The 22,678-nt window shown below is 42.5% G+C and overlaps 2 protein-coding genes across 2 annotated transcripts in view; both read right to left on the reverse strand.

Moving 5' to 3' along the window:
• Nucleotides 1-543: 543 nt before the first annotated feature.
• shmt2 (serine hydroxymethyltransferase 2 (mitochondrial)) lies at nt 544-13,919 on the reverse strand. The gene is made up of 12 exons (XM_068742323.1): nt 13,887-13,919; nt 9,686-9,877; nt 8,198-8,277; nt 7,273-7,473; nt 7,065-7,146; nt 5,465-5,587; nt 4,024-4,163; nt 3,548-3,710; nt 3,014-3,113; nt 1,492-1,647; nt 1,024-1,131; nt 544-782 (listed from the first exon to the last, which is right to left on the reverse strand). Exons 1-12 carry the CDS (start codon nt 13,917-13,919, stop codon nt 655-657), a joined length of 1,506 nt encoding a protein of 501 aa, XP_068598424.1. The 3' UTR covers nt 544-654.
• Nucleotides 13,920-16,121: 2,202 nt separating this feature from the next.
• The window catches only part of LOC137898049 (neurexophilin-1), a 33,500-nt gene continuing 26,943 nt past the window's right edge, over nt 16,122-22,678 (reverse strand). Inside the window, exon 2 of the mRNA XM_068742045.1 lies at nt 16,122-16,934. Within this exon, the coding sequence (XP_068598146.1) occupies nt 16,122-16,934 (813 nt within the window). The remainder of the gene's footprint in view (nt 16,935-22,678) is intronic.

Here is a 22,678-nt window from a genome sequence, read left to right on the forward strand (position 1 = left end):
ATTTCGGTTTGCTACACACATTCAGTTATTCAGAATTTGAGATATTAAAAGTGAGAATGTCGTCTACCTCCTATATAATTTGACCACTCCACCATCTTTCAAACACTATTTCCTATGTTCAACTAAATTTACGCAAACCTTTTATGGGAAAACGTATAACACAAAATCATGCAAACAACCTTTTTAATTAAATGATATGATAATCTACATTGATATTAGTTAAGACTGTTTACAGCATGAGGTCATACACTATGATGAAGTAACACTAATCAACTTTGACTGAGAAAGCCTGCGCACACAATAGAAAATAGGTTCTTTGGCACTTGAGAATGAATCTGTCAGTTAATTGTTTCTTTACCTCAGCATGGAGGTCATGTTTTACAAGAATAGATTCTTATATTTAATTCAACCTGTAAACACACGAGTCATTAAGAACAAATTGTTATTTACAATAGCGACCTAGCAATTAGACAGATGACTGTGAAGAAGTATAAAATATTGTGTTTTGGAAAAATGAGGGGGGGGGGGGGGGGGGGGACATTCGAAGGCCATCCTGATTGATAGGCACAGATCACATTAGATTACGTTTCTCCCGTCTCCTTCCAAACCCCGGTTATGGCCCCATGAATCTATACCGGTTATATACTGGTGTGTTTAATGGTCGAGGAATCCTGGCATGGGAAACGGTCTGGCAAAAGCTTCAACACGGTGGCGTAGGTCAGCAATGCGAGCCACAGTCTCTGGATCCTGGAGGAGGAAGTTCTTAAAGTCCTGGAGCTTTGCTGGAGAAGACAGAAGAGAGGAAAGTAACCGGCTCAGCTTTTCATTTTTAGCCTCTTTTTCCACCACTGATTAATATATATATATATATATATTTTTTTTTTTTTAATACAGCATGTTGTACTTTTGTTATACAAATGCAAGTACATAGTTTCAATCTATTTAAAAAGGCACATTAAGTGAGGCATAGGGGCTTGCCAACCATCAAACTGGCTTATACGATCCTTCTCAGAAGAGACTAACCCGTCTTTTTCTTGACATCCAAGGCAATCTTGAAGCCTTCGTCCATGAACTCCACAACTTTCATGAAGTCTGCTTCTTTGAACTGCCTGGAGGTCAGAGCTGGAGCTCCTGCGAAAGAGACCAACAGATAGAAAGCGTTAGATTCCCAATTATACAGGATTTTTTGCATTTAAGCTTGAAATGGTGAGGATCGACGTGGATGCCGATGGGTTGATAAAATGCACCACATCTCAATAAATAAACAAGAAAGGTGGCAAGAAACACACTAGAAACAACAATGCTAAAAATGCGACAGTGAAGAAGTGGAGGCAACATCTCAAGATTGGCCATCTTGACAAAAATTTGAAGATGTTTTTTTATTTTATTTTAAAAATCGGCACAGTTTTAATGTACCGGTAGGTTTTTAATTAGAACCTATAGACCTTGCTTTAGTCAAGGTGAATGTAGAGAAATACGAACGCTCCTCACCGAGCCTGAGTCCACCTGGAGTCAGGGCGCTCTTGTCCCCGGGGCAGGTGTTCTTATTGGCAGTGATTGATGCGAGCTCCAGCACCCTCTCAGCCCGAGCCCCATCAATACCTTTAGGTCGCAGGTCAACCAGGACCAAGTGGGTGTCAGTCCCACCTGAAATATTTAGCATTCTTGGTAACAAGGTTGGGAAAGAGGTTGAGTCTTCATAGATGTTATCTTTGACGCTACTGATGAGGAGCACGGATGAGGTAATGTTACTTGAACTATGGGTCAAAGATTTAAAAGTGAAGCTCCAATGAGAACCAGATCAAACATCCCATGCTTCCCTGCTTATAAGCATAATCTAGAGAGATGACGGGGAGAAAGAAAAAAAAAAAAAGTACAATACCAATGCATATGGATTGCAATTCCATTTCTAGTTCAACACTTTTACGAGAGACGGAGAGACTCCCCAGTTCCAATCGGTGGGCCAGTACAAACATAACACCTAGCACACTGGTAGCTTCAGCGTGCATCAGTTACAATCAACAGCTGAAATCGCAATTATTTCTAGAGAGTCTGCAATATATTATTACAGATTTTATTTCCCCCACCCACTTGATTACGAGGCTCCCCGACTGCACCATCTCGGCCTTTAAAGTGTTTGTGTTCAACACTGACGGAAGGCGAGAGGCACATTTCGAAACAGTCAGGGCAAATAGATGTTTGAAAATTTGACAAAAAACGCACACGGTGTGAGGAATTGTTCCGGTGATGTCAGAAACACAATGTGGGCTGAGAAAATTCTTTGCATCATGTTGAATCATATCGTATCGCACCAAATCTGTAGAGCAAAGCGGGTTGAATCCTATCACATGGTACCAGGTGGCGTGTAGTGTTTCCCCGTGTGCCCTACCGTTTTATTAGGGGGGGTGCTTCACCCCTGCAAACCCACCCCCAAAGGTCAATTTCATTATATGTTCTATATAGCCCCAGAACACAACAGAAGTCATTTCAAATTTCCTATAGAACAATTTTTTCCTTTACCAAAAAATAACACGAATGTTATCTAACTTACACGACTGCAGATCATTTTCTCTCCGTGTGGTCGTGCATTTACAATTCTCTTCTGTTCACTGTATCACGCATGGCGGAGTTATTTTACTGTAAACAGCACGTCTTACAAAGCATCTAGAACCGGATTGAAAACAGTTCGAACACAATGCAGTGTAAGCACAGGATAGGTCTGTGTTGTTGGGGTGTGAGTTGAAGGCTATAAATCAATAAAGAGCTGAGGTTAGCAAATGAAATGCAGTACTAGATTCAGGCATTTGCCCACAAGCAGCGAGTAATCGCTCTCATCTGGTTTTATTTTCTTGACCGACAGGACATCTCCGCTGACATGAATTTAAATGCTTTTCTCTTTTTAATCTAGTTACTGAATTTGCATTTTATGATAGTATGTTTCTCCTCATTGACAGTTTTGTTTCTTTGTGTGTCTCAGTGGGAATTAAGAATGGTTAAATACAAGTTAAAATACCTGATACCAGGGTGTAGCCTTTGCTGAGCAGCGCTGTGGCCATTGCCTTGGAGTTCTTTAGTACCTGGTTGATATAATCCTTGAACATGGGTGTTTGTGCCTGGACACAGAATGTTTTTCATTTAAAAATCAAGAAATTATTTGTCAGCCATCAAGGAAACTACTTTCTGCAATATGACCATGTTTTACTTTAACACTAAAATAAGACAATATTTGGTAAACTAGTAGAGTTGACAACTTTAGATTTGGAAAAACTCTATTGTGCATGTGAAAGACAAAATCTTCCCAGTCTCTAATTGATTAAATTTCAATAGCTATCAAGCATGAGAAAGAGAAGCGAATGCCAACAGCAGCTTAGGCAACCAGATCCTGATTCGGGAGGCGCCAAAGCATCGCTGCAGCAAGATTCTGTTTCACTCTAAAATTTGATTTCATACTATTCAACTTCATATTAGGAAATATCAGACATGGGCAATAAGCAAAAAGCTTTACATCAATAGCTACCCCTCATCAATGTTTGTGTGATATGCTGACCTGTCTGAGTGCCACAGCTACACCAGCAATGGCATGGTTATGGGGCCCACCCTGCAGGGATGGGAAGACAGAGAAGTTGACCCGGTCCTCGAGATCATACATGACCTCCTTCCCCTTCTTGTCCTTTGAGCGGACACCCCTACGGAAGAAGATGAGGCCAGCCCTGGAAAGAACAAAGTAATTAACATATATCAATCCACGTTCAGTTGCGTAGCACTTTCCAACAACCAAAAGGGTTCAAGTGCTTTACATTAATATCAAAAAGCCAGTCGAATAAAACCTACCATAAAAATCAGATAAGATAAATAAAATGGAAGAGAACACGCCACACACAGCTATGTATTAAAAACCAAACAAATAATTTGGACACAAAAGTACAACAGATAACACACGACTGCTGAGCCCCCGCTGCCTGGCTGCAGCCGTGACTCTGCAGCAGTTAAAGCAGATTTCACGGGGGCTTGTATTGCTCTTACCTGGCTCCTCGGAGGGATTTGTGTGTGGTAGAGGTGACCAGGTCAGCAAAATCAAAAGGAGATGGGATAGCTTTAGTTGCCACCAACCCACTGACATGAGCCATGTCTGCGAGCATGTAGGCATTAATGTCGGCACAGAGCTGAGGGCATGGAGAGAAAACGGAGGGACGAAAACACATTACTGTCAGATTACTGACCCCAAAGTCAAAAATACTACCGGTAGTACATGTGAAATGAAAAAAAAAAAATCAAGGCTTATTTATGAACTGTATTGAATTTGCAACACCTACTAAAACCAAAATACATGCTTAAACCTTCCTTAAATTATGTCTAACTGTGCTTTGTATTTTAGTAGACAAATCTTTGTATACGTTGAAACGCGAGATAAAAAGGTTTTAAATTTTCCTCCATGGTAGAGATTTTGAGACCAACTTTATATTTGTTAGCAGCACCCATCTCAAAAGGGCAGATATTTTTAAACTTTTGTTATTACGCTCTTCAGCAGTCTTCAGAGACCCGCAATATTACAGCTGTAACTCAATAAATCTTACACAGCTCTTGGCAACATTTATTTAAAATAAAGGCACAAGTACAGATACCTCAGTACCATGCAAATGAATGGAGGAGCAAACAATCTTTTTAGTGTTCCAATATGTATAATCACAATCATTCCTCTCATATAAAAATTGGATCAGTGCATGTTTATTAGATTAAAAGGTAAAATGGATAGGAGGGTTACGGGGTGGGCGGGTGGGTAAAGCACACAAGAGCTTGAATCTCAGATTTAAAGAAAAATGGCTCCAACCAAGCTACCACAGCACTGGAATACTGGAGAGGAGCCCAGCAGATTCTGTCGTAAAACAGTGAACAGCTCTACAGAGACATGCCAGGTGGAAAAATATGGCCCCACTTCAGGCCTAGTGGCAGAGTAGTCATGGTGCTTAATAAAAACACAGCTCTGTAATGGTGGGCCACTACATCTAATGGCATGAGCTAAAGTGGAGTTCTGCAACAATGGGGAGCAGTCATGGAGTGAATGAAGCGAATCAGTGGGTGGCTATAACAAAACAGATAAGGGGCCCTCTTGTGCACTACCAAAGAGAGCAGTGAAGTGTGCGTGTGTGTGTGTGTGTGTGGTCAGATTGGATGAGAAGGCAATACAGGAAGAAAACATCTGTCTTAGGAGAAAGTGTGAAAACCCCTTGAAATTCGGTTAGCGTTTGAAAATGAAGGCTCAGTATTTAGCCGCTGCTCTGGGACAGATATTAGTGATCTTCAATCAGATTCATCATTAAGAGAAGCAGGCGTGTGTGACAGTGAGGTGGAAATGATGACGATGAAGAGAACAAACACGGATCCTCCGAACGGAGGAGGTGGAATGAGACAAGCAGAGAGGAAGCTGGCGAGAAAGCCAGGTTTTAGAGACAGACAGTCCATGCACCTTCTTGATGCGGCCGTAGTCAATGAGGCGGGCGTAGGCGCTGGTGCCAGCGATGATGAGCCTGGGCCGGAACAGCTTGGCCGTCAGCTCCATCTGGTCGTAGTCTATGAGTCCAGTCGCCGGCTGCAGAGTTAACAGAGGAGACAGATTGGGAAGTGAATAAAAAGAGGGAGAGAAAACAGGCAAAGAGGGAAAGAACTAAGCTAAAGTATCGGGTATTTTGAGGATCAAGAGCAAACGTATCAACATGAAACATTTTTTGCTGTGAAGGAGAAAATTCAAAGGATCACATTAAGGCTGAAGATGGTGCAATTACAGTAATGCAGCCCTTCGTATTCAGAAATGTGTCCAAGTGCTGGGATGAGATTCACCAGATCAGAGGACGGTTGGGACACTTATTGCTGAGGTGAGCAATTTTGGTGAATGTGTTGGAGTGTTCAGAAGATACAATTAAGTGTCAAATAAAACAACTGGACCTGTAAAATGGCCATTGCACCTTGAACTATTTTCACATCAGCTCTCCCTCCTCCAAACATCGCAAAAGCATGACAAAATGGGGAGGGAGAGGGACAGCAGGAAAACAAATTAAAAAGCAAAAAAGGATGGAGAATAAGGGCGACATCAACAAGAAAAAGGAGAGTGAAAAAGAAGAGGGAGAGTTTTATTTAGACAACCTGATAATCCCCCATCTCCAGAGCACATCTGCGGATGCCCCCCTCACTCAATCAAGCTGCCCATTGTGAAGACAGAGCCAGTGGTTCTGGCCAGCGTGTCGATTTCCCATTATCGCTCTCGCTGAGGGGTCCTGCCTGCACATCCATCAGCACGTCCGGACATGCAGACTCGTACGGCCATCCAACTAAAACCCCAGTGATAAAACGGCGGGCAGTAATACACAAGGCATTGACTCATAAAAGTGACATGTCACGTCGAAGACACGAGAAGTAGAGACGACAGCGCGGATGGGAAACGGCACTTTGAATACTTTACTAATTATTCTCAACCAAGTGAATATGAAGCCATAAGCAAACGCGTGCGTGAAAAAGGCTCCGTCGCCAGGCCGAGGTACAGCGTTCCGTTTTTATTTTCCTCACCAGTATCCTGTAGCAAAGCCAATGGCTCCTACAAAGAGGCAGTCCGATTAAATAATATCGATTGGCTGACGAGGCCAACTGAAATCCAACATTATAAAATAAACAACGTGCGAACAGCAGAACATGTTATACGTTTGGAACATCGTGCCGATTACTCGGACAGTGAATTTAGTGAATCACAACATATTCAGAGTACGTCTCATAACACCAGAACAATTCTGCGCAGCAGGACAAGCCGTACTCCGGTACGTATCAGACATTTGAAGACTGTAGATTCCGGCTCGGGATTCATGTCGTGGTTAGCACGTCAATCATCAAGTCCATAAAAGGTTTTTGCTTGTAATGATGTCCAATGATTGACATACTTGGACTCCTTCCAAGATCAAAGCATACGTACGCACATGATGAATACAGAGGATTTTCAAATGTAATGCATCCTGCACCTGTTTGGGTTTATGATTAGTTTAAGACCTATTTCAGTAGCACTCTAGCTGTGTTTTACTCACGTTTAGTTTGTACGGCATGGACTCGAAATAAATGGAGGTTGCAGAGATCCTCCTCACATCGGACATGTAGCCATGGGTCAGACTGGGGTGACAAAGAAAAACAGATGTTGAGGGAATGCATGTTATTGATTCAGGTCCTGGATTCAGATTAGAAATGAAGTGACGGGGTGGTGATTGGAAACAGAACGGGATGCAGGAAGCTACTGACTGTCCTCCGTCAGGAAGGTCCAGGCCCATGATGCGATCATGAGGACTCAGCACGGCGGTGTAGGCGGCAAAGTTAGCAGGGGAGCCAGAATATGGCTGGACGTTGACCCCCCACAGAGCTGGGTCCAGGTCAAAAGCATCCAGGGCTCGTTTCTGGCACAGCAGCTCAATTTGGTCAACCATTTCTGCTCCACCATAGTATCTGAGGAGAGAGACCAATTACTTTGAAGTAAATCTTGTAATCATTTATGTTTCGATGGATCACTCCGACAAATCACTAGCAGGATTGAATTTTAAGATTAAATCATTTACAACTTAAAAAAACCGAATACGTTTGACTCAAAGGGCAGCAGACTTTCCCCCTTTCAGTTAGTGTAGTAGCAAATTATTGATTTAGGAATTGTTGCGCAACACCATCACTTATTTGCGGCTGTGTTTGTTGCCACCAAGAAGTCAAACACCCACTCTTCTAGCAGATTGTAGGGCAAGCTAGACAATTGCTAACCCGGAACTACTGCAGCATATGAAGAGACATCTCAGCTGAAAATAGACAATCACTGACACAGGAGCAGCAGGTGGCTGCTGTACAACCCACACATTCAGTAGGATCATTCATGTTTCATTAAAGTGCAGGAAGGAACACGAGCGATGGGCCAAAGAATAATTACAATTAAAGCCCCATTCTTTCAGAGAGAGACTTATGGTAGGAGTGTATTAGAGAAATAACCAGCATCCAGTGATTAATATCTCATCACAAGTCGTCTTTGGCAAAGGCTGTGGATTACTTTGCTGTGTGGCTCGTACTATGATAAGACCAGCAAAAGAACACACAGTATATATCAGCCTGTGTTTACACATGCAAGTCTGAAAAGGTATCCTGAAGCTGTAAGTATCAGCTTGAAGTACCTTCCTAAATAAACACACACCTTCTGCCTGGGTAGCCTTCAGAGTATTTGTTGTTCAGACAGGAGCCCTGAGCTTCCAGAGCTGCTCGACTGCAGAAATTCTGTGGACACACACACACACACACAAACACAGATCAATGGTGTGAGTGGACAGAAGGGACACAGAGCGCAAATTAAAGTATGTTAAGTGATAGTGAGAACCCCCCCCCCAGCTAAAGGCAATCATTACAGTATTGAACCTCTGGACTTCCATAGACTAACACTGCACTTCACAAAGATTAGCGCTTCACTGCTGGAGGGTAACAGTAATAATCCTTTCTGCACATATCGCTATACATTAGTGAAGCTTTTTTCAGTCACTTTGCAATACATTTTCCAAGAATAACAATTTTCTAGTTGGTATAGTTCACTTCAAACCGGTAGAATTTTCCCTTTAAAGTTTTCTTCTACACTTCACACTTTGCCATCAGATTAAATACTTGTACAAGACTTTTAGCAGACTCCAATACAACTTATTACATAAATGCTCATGATCCTCAGTTCTCAAACAACTCAGTATTTGAGAGAGGGAAAGAAAAAAAGTTGAAATCGCCTCGGAAGTCAAAACTAATTTTTGGAGTTCGAACACACGAGTGGAGCTGAGGCGAACCGAAGACACGCGAACGAAGGTTCCGTTCAAGCCTTCAGCCCTTAGTTGTGGATTCAAAGAAAGGCAGCAGTAATACTACTGGAAAAGAAAAGAGGAAAGTAGTGAGAACAACTGTTGAATTCACGAAGGAAATAATCTCTAAATATGAAAATGGCGTCCGTGTCTCGGATCTTGCTGCGCAGTGGAGAAATCGACAATTGCAAAAAAAGATTTTAAGAAAACGGAGCAAAAAAGAAAGAGAACTCCAGTAACAGCTTTCTGCTCAGTTTGTCATGCTAGCAACCGTTCATATGCTGCATTAGAAAAAAAATGGATTTGCTTCTTAGCGCTCTCAAAAGACGTTTAGGGTGATCTGTCCAACAAGTCATCCAACTAGCTAATTAATATACAATTTACTAAATAGTACTAATGCAACCTGTTCCCTACCCTGGAGAGTGCAGACTGTCAGAACTGCAGACAAAAAGACAAATACGAATCTTAAAGCATACGAAACCGACGAGTGAGGAAGAAGATATGGTTACAATCTATGAACATTGAATTAAATGTGCTGTAATTACTGTGTTATTCCACAGAGCCCTAATAAATCACAAATGAAGGTTCCAACATTATCCAGGAGGATAGGGCGTCTATCCATTTGGTGAGAAAATCCATCAGAGCCGATGAGGGATTCTGGGCTGCCTGCATGGCCAACCTCATTCCAAGTTGCTGCCAGCGCTGGCTAGATTCTATGTTCTGTTAAAGCCTAAACTAACTCATCCACCACATCTCTATCCACTGTAGACGAGTGTTTTCAAAGTCCTAACAAGTCATATCAAAACCACAAACTCAAAATTACAACGTTCACATTCGCCATGTTGTACCTCGGATGCGATGAGCTCCAAGCCGCGGCACTGTCTGTCCTTCTCTTTCTGCAACAGGTCCCACATCTCAGGGTCATCCTGGGCCAGGCTCTCTTGGCCCGTCCATGGACGATCATCATCCGCGGTGTGGGAGGCCGCGTGGGACTGCTGACCACGCACACGTAGGCAAACGGGGGCTCGCCTGCACGATGGCTGGGGGCACAGCAAACATTTTTATTAATTTTTTTAAACATTATAGTTGCACTAAAATGGGTTTCATAGTGGCTGACAGATCGCCAAAGCTCCTAAAAAAATAGATAAAAACAACCTTAAAACTGTGACTAGTCCTACATCAGGGAGACATTCTAACCCCCCCCTCCTCTGTTCCCCACACACTCAAAATCGTAGCCTGGTATAATTAGAAACTGGTGTGTTTGCATATCAATAATCAGCACGGTTGTTCAATTACGCCTCCATCAGCACTTCTCCAAACTGAGGGACTGACTTTTACAGCCTCAGTTTGGCGTTTGGGCATTCAGAGAACAGATTCAGCACTTCCTGCTTATCTGATCTGGAACGGGGCTGCCGAGTCCTCCTGCTGCCGCAAAGCCTGATCACACGAGTACGAGTCCATCCACTTCTGACAGCCTCTGTCTTTGTGAACCGTGTTAATTATTTTAACCTTCATTTTCGGCTTAAATTAACATACAGTATATTCTATATGCATGGAATATAGCAACTTAGAAAGCGCCACACTACAAGCTGCATGCGTGCCCTGCAGACGTCAGGCTCTCTTTAAACCTGATGGGGACAACGCCGTGACAGTTTGATTTGACTCGGAACAAATCGCCACTCTCACTTCATTTAATCATCAATATGATGATGACGACTTTGTGTTGAAATCAATCCCGATACAGACAAACTATACTTATCATCTGCACAGGTGTACAAGGGTGCGAGGGACAGCCTCCTTTTAATAACGCCATTAAAAAGCAATTAACGCAATGCTTGGATCTGGTTGAGGACACACAGTACAAGAAGTCATTTACGCTTCTCCCGTGTGCCAAAAGATGTTTGACCACTTAATCTTTTACCTGGGATTTACTACACCGTAAATCTAGAAAAGAAACCAACTGCAGCTTCAAACATGTTTTAAGTAAGAAATGTCAGAAAGAAATGATCAAATCGCCCGAATGAAGAACAGTCTCACAATGACGCTCATCCTTCGTTTGATGTAAAGCTGTTAAAAAGGACCCTTTATCCGTAGGAACAGGCTGCAGATAGTTTATCTACGCCATCGCAGTCCGACCCATCCTCCCGACTCCGCCTCTTCATCTGCTCCCGGGTAACGGTCGGGACAGTGGTGACACACCAGGGAGGCATCTGGCACATTAATGGGTGACTTCCAACAGTCTCTACTCTGACCTTCTGTCACAGGTGCCAGTGGTGATGGTGCCGAAAGGGAGGAGGACCCCCCTCCGGGTTCTGGAAGACAAGCGGGCCTGGGGAGACAGGCTGCGCTACCTCTGAGGAAACGTTCCTCCCAGAAAAATCATGCGGGTCATTAATCCTTGACGGGGACTGTCCTTCGCTGTCTGCGTAACTGCCGGGACACACCAAGGCCAGGGGAAGCAGTGGCAAAAAGCAGTTGGAAAATAAGACAATCTCCACTTTCATTTTCTCACCACCAAACCACCCCACACTAACAAGTACACCCGTTTACATCGTCATCGGTCGTACTACGATGGTGTCAAACGGGGCTTAAACAACCAGTACACCGGTCAGTGCCTGTAGTATTTCTGTTCACTTTCCTGCCTCATTTGCCTACCCTGATCATTATGGAAGATGAATTAATTAACCCAGGTTTTACAGATCCAAGAAAGAGAGAACCAGGATACAAGCACCGACGATGTCACAGTCAGACTGTTTTTAGGAGACAGATGCTGCTGCCATTCGAAGGTGAACTTGATGAAGACACTAAGAAAAGAGGCAGGATACGCCACATCAACTTGGGTAACAAGCATAAACTAATAGAGTCAGATGTACTGCATCTACTACTACTACTACATATATATACACTGCATCTGCATAGCAAAAACAACTGTTGGAAATGTACCCCATATGTAAAACATCCGTGCTCAGATCAACAGTAAATCTTTATTTATTCCAGTTCAGTATTATTTTTTTTATGCCAGTTCCCGAAGCAAGTTTTGACAGACGACTGCAGTCCATCAGCGGCGACAGCAAACAACAATCAAACGTAAAAGAAGAAAAAAATGAAGGGACTAGAGAGGATGCAGCAAAGGAAAACGATCGGTAAGGTCAGACAGAAGACGTGTCAAGCAGGCAGCTGCATCTGGCAAGCCGTCGCCATTGACTAATAACAGGACTGTCCGTGACAAATCGGCCCATGATTCAGTCTGGATAACACTAGACTGAAAAATCTGGATGGGGTGAAGGGGCGTGAAGGAACTGCACCGTTCCACTCCATTTGGGTCAAAGGGTTGTCAGGGAGACAATCTGAGACTGAAGTGATGCCGGCACCAAAGCCAATCTAGGCAGTGGAACAATTTACGCTCTGCACAACTTGCGATGGGAAAACACTTCAGACTGGGATACTTGGCGCCCGACTGGGTCGGATGTATTTTGTGACGTCGCGGCCTCCCGTCCACCTGTGACCACCAAAGTTTAATCTTTTTATCAAGTATAAAGTTCACTAGAAAACCAATCAGAGCGCAGACCTCCGCAGAGGCTGGCGGGCCGGGCCGGGTCCCAGGAGGATATATATGGACCGAACTCTTCATCCACATGTTGTGAGATGCGTCTCGCTCCTGTATCAAGATAGGCAGCTCAGTGTGCGGGTGCGGCTTAGGCGCGCCCCTCCCCCCAGCGTGTGTGGGAGAGATCGAGAATTGCATTTTTATGTCTGCTCTTATCTTTGATATTTATGTTAACATGTAAAATACTTTGGTTGGTTACAAATAACATTTGAGTTGAAAATGAGCAGAATACTGTTTTCCTGCCACAGATATTAGCATCCACAAAACCGAAAACTCTCACATACACCTCATCCCGTGAGGAAACGGCAGCGGTTTATAAATAGGTCACTCAGTCTTTTACAAATTAAACTAATATGCACAATTAAACCATTGGCACCAATAGGAAACGCATGCAAGCATGTGATTGAGTCGCTTTCACACAAAACTTCAAACGTGCGCACAGCGATTTGTGAAACTAGGTCTGAATACACGCCACACGATTTTGGTACAAAACCCAAAACTGCCTGGCTGTTTCTGAGAAAGTGCATGAAATTCACACCATCCGCAACCTGGGTCACCTCTTGAAGATCAAACGAGGTCATCAATCAACTTCCTTACCCATAATCTAATTTTCCCCGAGTCTCACCTAAACTAATAATTTGAGAACGACAACATGCACCAAGGAGACTAGAACAAGCATACGTGTATTCTGAAGAGGAAGAGGATTCCATTAACGTTCAGAACGATGGGAGAATTCACTCAAACATCTGTGAAGCAGGACACAACTTTATAAAAATCATATAGTTAAATCACGTGCAACACCTGAAGGGAGATTAAAGGATCAGGAGCCAGTTTGCATCATTGAGTTATTAGTTTCATACAGCAAAAATGACATCAATGTCGCACGGCACCATTTCAATGTTCTGATTTATTTTGTAAGGGGTCACTTTAGATGCAGCTATTTGTGGAGCTACCATAATAAAACACAAATATGCACGTATATATTTATAAAATACATATTTCAGCACTGAAGAGACCACTGACAAAATTAAACATTTACTCACATTTAAAGATAAACATGCTTATCTATTACATAAGAGAGTCAAAGTTTTCACTTGGAAAGTTTATTTGTTAATGAGTAACTGCCTCCTCTGCTATTATCGATTTGTTCTGATCATGACGTTGTATGGATTCACTGATTATAATTATAATGGAAGACACGCTGTAAGTTTCCGTGACACGAAGACATCTTGGCTCGGACTGACCCCCCCCCCCCCCCCCCTCCCGTGATGAAATAGAGCAGCCGCTGCTGCACCACTACGTTAACGGCGCAGCAAGGCTGCTAACCTGCTAGCTTGCCAGCGAGCTGACAGGGTTTCAAAACTACAATTGCACGTTAAGCAGGAACACAACCACAGTTAACCTGCGGAAATATTATAAGCAGCACAGTATGACCCACTCACCCGAGCCAGGTGTCTCACGGCGAAAGAGAGCATAATTACGGTCACAGAGACGAAGCAGCACAGCCGGGCAGCACACCACTGACAGCCGGCCTGAAGAGGAAGCGCTGGTACTGCTAATTCCCGCCGCAAGGGTCGATGGGAAATGTAGGCCGTCATCAGGACAAGCTTTTATGTGCTTTGAGCTCATATTGATAGTGTCAATCATTCATCTTCCACTTTATCCTCACAGGGTGAGTGAGTTTATTACAGGTTGTAGATTTCACTGATAAATTAGGTTATTCAAAATAATAAATAATTCGTTTTAAAAGACAACCAAAGCCACGTAACTGCTTTATTTTGCAAATGGAATCCACTGTATGGTTTTGTATGTTAGCTGTGAATGCAGACCCCACCTCTTAACTTGGATAAAGCAACACCATTTAGCATTAACCCTTGGTTTTTCTTCCTGTCTATGCAACTTTTCTTGTGGATATTATTGAGTCAGTTTTGATAAACAGGTTTAGCATGCAATATGCATATTAAATAGTTCATGGAGATACGAATCTACGCTCTAACAGCCTTGTGGCTATATCTTTAGGAGGGAGATTATTAAAGAGCTAGAATTTGATTGATTTCAGGATGATACTCAGCAAGATTTTTCATGCATTTACTCTAAGGCCCTGCTACTTTCTCTGTGTTCCTCTCATCCTCAGTTTTACTCCAACATAGTACAAAGTTGGGTGAGTGTGTCTTTGCTCATCTGACTCTGTCAGTCTCTGTGCAACAAAGACAACATGATAGAGAATCTGGGTCAATGTGTCTCCATCAATCTCATCTCCAACTGTCTACATCATTGTGCAAGATACATGGAACACCCTGGACGTCCATCTCTATGCAATCAATCAAAGGCGTAATAAGATATTGACCCAGAGTAAGATGAAGATACAATTAGCATCGACTGTGTGTGTTTTCTAATGAAATCCTGGTGACCATTATCGTCAGATCAAAAGTGTTATGAGCAAAAGGCCAATGAATCTGTGCTGAAACTGTAGTTCATGAAGCAGAATGAGGGATAGCATGAGCTAGAAATAGTTTGTTTTATGTAATCATGGAGGAGTTATTTGAGTTATCTCTAATATGAATGCATTTTGGCAATACATTTTAATCTTGCATCTTTTTTTTTGCATCAAGAAAAAAAAAAGGAAAATAGCATTAGATTGCTGCAACTTGAAAAGTGGATGCAGTAATAAAGTAGTCAAAATGGAAGCAGCTCAGATGTACGAAACAATAAGAAAAAACAAATCAGTCAGTCATATCGACTTTAATAAATAGCAAATAGTTTTTTGCCTTCATTCAGGGTAAATGTGGTTACATCCGATGCCTCTTACAGAATCTATTGCTGCACATTGAAACTCCCTCCAAAAGATTCAAGCAATAACATCATCACGGATGGTTTTCATGTTATAATTGAATTCCTAACTGACTTCCCTTCAATATAGTTTGGACAATTAAAACAACATATCTTCAGTTGGGGCTTGAATTTTCAATCAGGGTTAACTAACATAATTCCATCATAGCTTCCTTGGTGAGTCAGATAACATGAACATGCTGCACAGCTTGTGCAAATCTATTGTGCTTCCAGCTTTGTACAAAAATATTTAAACAGAAACGGGAGACAGTTTAAGAGATTTTAATGTGCTTTTTCATACAGTATATTGACTGCATATCCAGAATAGCATATCTCATATATATATATATATATATAACTCTCTTATATCCAGGGATTGAATGTAGAGCAGAGGGGATGATTAACAGTCAGCCTCCATTACATTATGTGCTCCATACAGTGATGGCACAGCACAACCACCGTAGAGGTTCCCATTGCACTCTGGGCGCACCATACTGGTTCCAGCTGTTTACAGCTGAACGCAAAAAGAAATAACAGAGAAACGATTATCTTAAAACAGTAAGTGGGCTGAGGTTCAGTTTATTATTTACAGGAAAAATTAAATAAAAACAGAAGTTAACAATTGTAAAGTTGGAAAATAAGACAAAAAAGCAGCGTAATCATAACCATCCACAACTCTGATTATACTTTATTTAAATCCACAATTCACAGAAGGTTAGAGGAAGAAACTGTCCCCTGCTTCTTCATTATAATCATTTCCATCAACATAATTCTAAACATCATTTTCCTTTATGCTGTCATTACATTGCCCCCCCCCCCCCTCTCTATTCAGTTCAGTAATCACTTACTTATCCAAAGTAAGGGTGCTCACTTTGAAAGTTGTAGTCCGGGCACACTTTCTGGACCAGCTTGTAATCGATGCTAAAGAAAGAAATGAAGATGCAGATCACCTTGAAGGGTTTGGCACAGAGCCAGGCAGCATGGGACTGGGTGTGCTCCGTGAAGCAGGTCTGAGATGGATCATACAGGCAGGGCTTGGGCTTCTTGGATCTGTTGGTTTTCTCATATTCCACTCGACAGTTAAATGTCTTTGCCTCTTTGGGGTTGACGGTGGACTGATGGGTCTCCTGGACCTGAATGTCATGCTGGGGGTGGAACTGCTGTTGCTGGATGACCTCAAATTCCACCACTTTGGTTGGTGGCACAATACTAACCGACACATTTCCCAGGCTGGACGAATTGTGGCGGAAGTAAACGGTGAACGTCCCGTTGATGTGATCCACAATCTTCCCTGTCACCAACAAGCTGAACTTCATGGTCTTGACGTTGAAGTAGAAGTCCCCCCAGCCAAAGATCTTCTTGGTCTTCATTGCTGTCTTCAGCGAGGGCTTGCGCTTGGAGCGGTAGCCTGTCTGGTCAAGGAGGAAGGACTGGTTCCGTGCAGAGTCGTATGGGTTAAAGAAACTGTAAGTGGGTGGTTTGGATTTCATGGGTGTCTGGTCAATGGAAGTGGAGAAGATACGTGTTTGGTACGGAGGCTTGAACCCTCCACCTGTTGCTCCGCCCACTGTGCCTCCACCCATTCCATAAGGAAGAGTCTTCATCACTGACCCCACTGGGTGCAGATCTGACAACTCCACCTGCTTCTCCAACCCTTGGACCTAGAGAAAATGAAACAGACAGAAACCAGAAGAGCATTTAATTGACTATGAAATTGCTGTCAAATGTCCTAATCTCTTTGCATAGCCACTATGCAAAGACAATAAAGGCTTTCTATTCTATTCTATTCTAAATATAACAATTGTCGTCTTCTAGGCCACCCGGGTGATATGGTGTCTCCTTCAAGCAAGGCTCCTCTACCAGAGGCCTGGGAGTTTGAGGGTATATAGATACCTAATCATGGCAGCACAAGAACAGGCCGTAAACACAAGATCAATAGAGGCCGGGGTCTCCCACACCAGACCCGACCCCAGGTGCAGGCAGTGCAAAAAAGCCCCTGAGACAGTGCAGCACATCACAGCAGGGAGTTAGATGCTGACAGGGAAGGCATACATGAAACAACATAACCAGGTTTTAGGCATAGTGTAGAGGAACATCTGTACCGAATACAGCATCATATTTTTATTAAATACTTATCGAATTCGGTTACTGGCAGTAACAAAATTCTGTTTTCTGTACGAGGAGCTGAACAAACAACCTGCAACCAGTTCTTGGTTGGTCTCTAACTCGAAGCCATGCTGAATAAATCAGAGGCTGCAGTCGATTATAAAGACACGTACACCAGTACTTTATTGGAACAATATGGGTCAAAGTTACTACACAAAAAACAGCCATGTCCAATTTCATTTTGCACACACGCCCATGATCCTAAATCATGTGCAGGTCAGAGCTTAGCTTTTACCTCACATAATTTTCTTTTTGACAAGCATCCACACGGTTAGAAGTCTCTCTGTTTCATCTCTTGAAAATAAAACCATCTATTTTTGTTAACATACTTTAATTTTGTTGTCAATGTTGCTCCAGAGAGAAAAACAACTCTGCATGTAAGGTAATGGATGTGAGCCTTTGTTAGTTCAGACAGCTATCTTGCCTTTAATCCACAGCCTATAGGTGTTTATTCACAGGGAAGATTGACTGGAAATATTGTCCCGCTCTTATTCTTGTCTCATCAATCACATCACTGCCATCCTCCCATCTATATGCATATACGTAAACACGCATATGCACACGCGCTTCAGCGTACGGAGACATTTCAACCGTAAGCTTGAGTCTTTCATGAAGTGACGGTGAAATACTTTGGCATTAAAACTACTTGGAGAGGTTACATGAGCCCCTCAGCAGATATTTGGATGGAGTTGTGCAAATAGATGAATGCAACAAAATAAATGACAAAATAATGTTTTTTTTTCATTCATTAGCATGCCTGCAGAGCTGATCCCTGTGTGGCTCGATTGAGGGAATAATAACAGAACAATTATTGACCACTGGAGGAATGAATCACCAAATAATAGCGAGGTGTGTCAAACGAGCAGGAACTGGAGAAATGGCCCACTGATGATGTTTAACAGCCGTTGACTCCCTCTGGTGCCATGCTAGTGGGCTTATGCAGTGGTCTTGTAAATGTAAACTGGTGAATTGTTGATGCGAGGCGAATCCGGTGTCGACAGGTATAAATAAGCTAGAGATGATGGCAGGAAAACACCAGAATACAGAAAGCTGTACGAACAGTGTGCAGAGTGGAAGCAAGATGGAGGCATCCTGTGAAGGCGCTGTCAGCAGTGCTGTCAGCGAGCTCCAGGTGTTGCCATCTGTCAGGCTAACGCCACAGTCCTGAACATTTCTCTTGCTGACTGCACAGAGCTTGAACTAGCACCATGATCATAATCCTTAAGGTCTATTGTGAAGGCATCAAGGTATGACCCTCAACCCAATCTCATAAGGTCAGCAGTATGGCGCTCTGGAATGACTTTGTGCTGGGGTCTGATGTGGTTTTTGATGGGGGGGGGGGGGGCAACAGCACACAGTCAGCAACATTAACAAATATCAACTGAGCAGAAAAAGACCAGTATGGGTAGAAGGCTTCTTCTTCTGCTGCGACGAAAGCAACAAAATGCCATCTGAAACCAATAAATGGATGGGCCTTCTATTTGCATAAATAAAAAAAATTTGGGGGGTGGACAGTAAATCCATTTAAAGTGTGAGGATCTGTTAGAAGAAATATCAAATCTTTTCTGCTGACATGAAATCCATAAACTATAGACTTTTTGCAAAACAGTGCATGTTTGCTATAAGGTCATGTCAGGCAACAGTGACAGATAGACCGCTTGAAAAAAAATACAGCTTAATGTTTGCCTCCATCCTCAGCCTCTATTTGGTTGGGTTACATTGAGAGAGAAGCAACTTTTAGAACAACAGCCAGAGGGTTGGTGCTGGGGTGATGATGCTCGGTGCACACAGGTGAATGAACACAAGCACACAGGAGGCAGCGTTTGTTCACGCAGAGACACAGAGACAGATTTTACAGGTCAAAAGACCTTAAGCTGTAGCATATTTTAATTCAGTCAACTCAGTCAAGCCTAAAGTGAAGAAAATGTTGAGAACACCACAATTATTAGATGAAGAACATTAGATGTTATGGTGGTTAGTGTCACCTAATTGATGAATTTAAATTTACATAGTCATAAAACTAACTGCCATGAGCAGGTAAATCACAGCTACAGCTTAGTCGTGTCTATCTTATATTTAATGTACAGGTTATTAATGATTAATGTCATATCCGATATTGGTGCCATCTTATTAAATGTATACATAAATAATTACAATAATTACAAAGAACTGCATTAGTTGCATGGCACAGAAATTCCTCAAAGGCTAATTCAAGTTTAGCAAGGAAGTAACACTAATCATAAAGATGAAGGGGACAGAAATGTCTTAGTTTAGAAAATCATTTCTGTCACAAATATAAATTAATAAACAATGATATATACATAATATAAAGTGGGGAAAAACACAACAGTACAACATGTCAGTCAATCCAATAATTGTTGAGAACTTTTATTACAAACAACAAAAGTGATTATTTCTATGGTGTTACATGAAAAATCAGGGGATAATGAACGTCATTAATGTTGGTCTTCTTACGACGTGTCTGTGGAGATTCTCAGTCTTCCAGGCCATGGTAGATCTCTGCGTTCAATAAAGTCATCTGTCATTCAAGGGGCTTCTTCAATTCTGAAGGGCTGGCAGGGAGTTCCAGATACGTAACCTAGCGAGTGTGTTCAAGGTTGTTAAGTCACAATGAGGGTTGTTGAAACCCAATCATGTTGGTTAATGTCCCCGACATACTGAAGCTTTACTCATGTCAACATGGCAAATGACATTTCTTTGGTATAGGATGCTGGGGGAAATTGTAACTGAGGGTAGAATAAGTATTGTGGTGGCCCTTATACATATGTATGATACAGGCAACTCAATAACAGCACAGCCATAGATTAGAAAGAACAATCAGATTACAGGGCTTGGGAGATAGAGGGAGGTAGAGAATACAATGTTATTAGCAGAGAAGTAAGATGAGAAGAGGACAGAGTAAGGAGAGCTTGTACATTCTCTAGAAATGGGCACCATGAATCATCTTTAACTTCATTTGGAGGTTCGTCTGAGAGACTGACTGACCTGACAGCACATGCAAAAATGAAATGGAAGGATTGTTTAATCAGAAGATCACGAGCGTGGCTCAGCGAGGGAGAGAAATGGAAATAGAGGATGCGCCGCTCATTTGGCACAGAGACAGGGGTCTCGAGACTGCATGGTGGAAGGCCTCGCACGAGCTTATTAAATCTGTGAAGGTCAGATGAGCTCTGGAGTTGATGGCTAAAATGTGATATATCACATCCCACCACAATTAAGATCTCTTTTCATCATTAAGGAAGGGCTGGATCAATGGTAACAACTCTGTCTCTACTTGCTCATGCTCTCTCTGTCTATCGGCTATCTGACCCTCCATCTGCAGTTCACTCACTCGCACATTCATCTATAACTTACCCACCTCCTTGATAGCCAGAGTACTCAGAGGAAGCGGACCTCTCGCAGGCTCTCCGGCACACTCCTGACTCCCTCTCTTGTTCCCCACCCTCTGATCCTCCCCACCCCCCCAAGGACTGATGAGAAGATGAGAGATGCCTGTCTTGGAGCTCTCTCCCAGGCTTGTTCTTCTGTTTAATTGGAGTTTTATCGGTGACAATCAATTAATTTCTATCTGGGCTCCAGGCTGCATTGATCTGCTGTCAGAGAGAAGAGTCAACTGTGCAGTCGCACTCCGACTGTGTTACAAAGCATCAGCTCTCATGCTTTTTCACGTTCTGTTTCTACTACTATACTACTTGTTACGGTTATAAACAAAAATGACATTTGAAGCCTAAAGAAGGATTAGAAAGGTCACAACATATATTTCTGGTCCCCCAGACAAATACGGTAACTCAATTGTACACTTAATATTATCCAGTATACAGACATGGGTGTGTTGCTTTGCTATGGTGTTTATGTATGCTATTAATATTTCCCTGCTGATTGAACTACATGGATGAAAGTTGTACTGAACCTCAACACCAACCCTTGTTGCAGCATGTGCTTTCATATAATACTAACATTGTGCGGCTGTTTTATTCACGTACAGTTTTCACCCTGGATGAGATGCAGAAGGACATGAAATAATTGTGATATTTAATACCTGGGCAACAAGACCTGGCTGCTTTTAAGTCAAGAGACAAGATGTTTTAGTATGAGACAATGCTCTGTGCGTTGGGTCCAGGCAGCACTCTGGGAAATTCATTTTAAGACCCAGACATAAGACACTGCCTAAAATAAAATGAAATGCTCATAGCAAGCTGGGATAGGCTGCAGCAACTCCTGTGACGCTCAAAGCAGAAAAGTGGCTGTAGATGAGACGATTGTCTCGTCTACAAGAAAATGGTTGGATGGCTGGATGGACAGTTACACTGAATACTGGTAGGATGTTGTCAGGAAGCCGATCTGCTGAGGCGGGACCGGTGGGCAGCTGAGGAAAAAACTTGTCTGAGTTTGACTAGGAAACTGTGGGAGTGTCCCAAGACATCCACAGAAGGAGTTTGAAGTAATTGTACTTGGATTGAAAGGCCCCACGAGTGGTACTAAAGGCATTCATGGTTCTTGTAATATCATGGACATCGCTATGGAGAACCTCAGGGAAGACCCATAGGTCTCCTCCCAGGGATTACAGGGATCCCTGTCTAAATGTTCCAGGAAGGAGCTGAAAAGAGATTTACTGGGCTACTTTGCTTGGAACTGACGGAGTAATGAACACAGACGGCTGGATGGCTTCAGACAGAGCTGTCAACAGAAATGCCACCAGTTGAAATCATATCCAGTTTTCAAATTATGTTCGTATCATAGAACTTATTAGTGCTGTAATGGAATTACTTTGAAAGGAAAAAAACAAAAATGAAAGCTAAACTGAAAATGTGGCACAGACAATTTCACCCGGAGTGACCTCCCCCGAATATATTAAAAAAATACACTTTTTCCCTCATCAAAAAAAAAGGCCTGAAAATGACATTTAATTACAAAAATCCAAATAAAGCCAGGAGGAAAAAAGATTAACTAGTAGGGAAGAAATGGAGGGAAAGTAAAAGAGAAAAAGCGATTTCGCAGTCCAGTGGTGTCGCTAAATTATCATGAAAATGAAAGCTACTGAGTCAGGGAGTATCAGGGAGCGAGGAAATGGAGCCGAGACAGATAACACAGTAAGGGAGAAGAAGAAAACGAATAAGAGAACTAGTGTAAAGAAAGCAGAGAGAGGTCTGTAAGACAATATGAAAAGAAAGTGCAAGGAAAGGGAGAAAAGGTAAAAAGACAATATATATACGACAAG

Source organism: Brachionichthys hirsutus, chromosome 8, assembly GCF_040956055.1.
Source record: "Brachionichthys hirsutus isolate HB-005 chromosome 8, CSIRO-AGI_Bhir_v1, whole genome shotgun sequence".
NCBI classification, from domain to species: domain Eukaryota; kingdom Metazoa; phylum Chordata; class Actinopteri; order Lophiiformes; family Brachionichthyidae; genus Brachionichthys; species Brachionichthys hirsutus.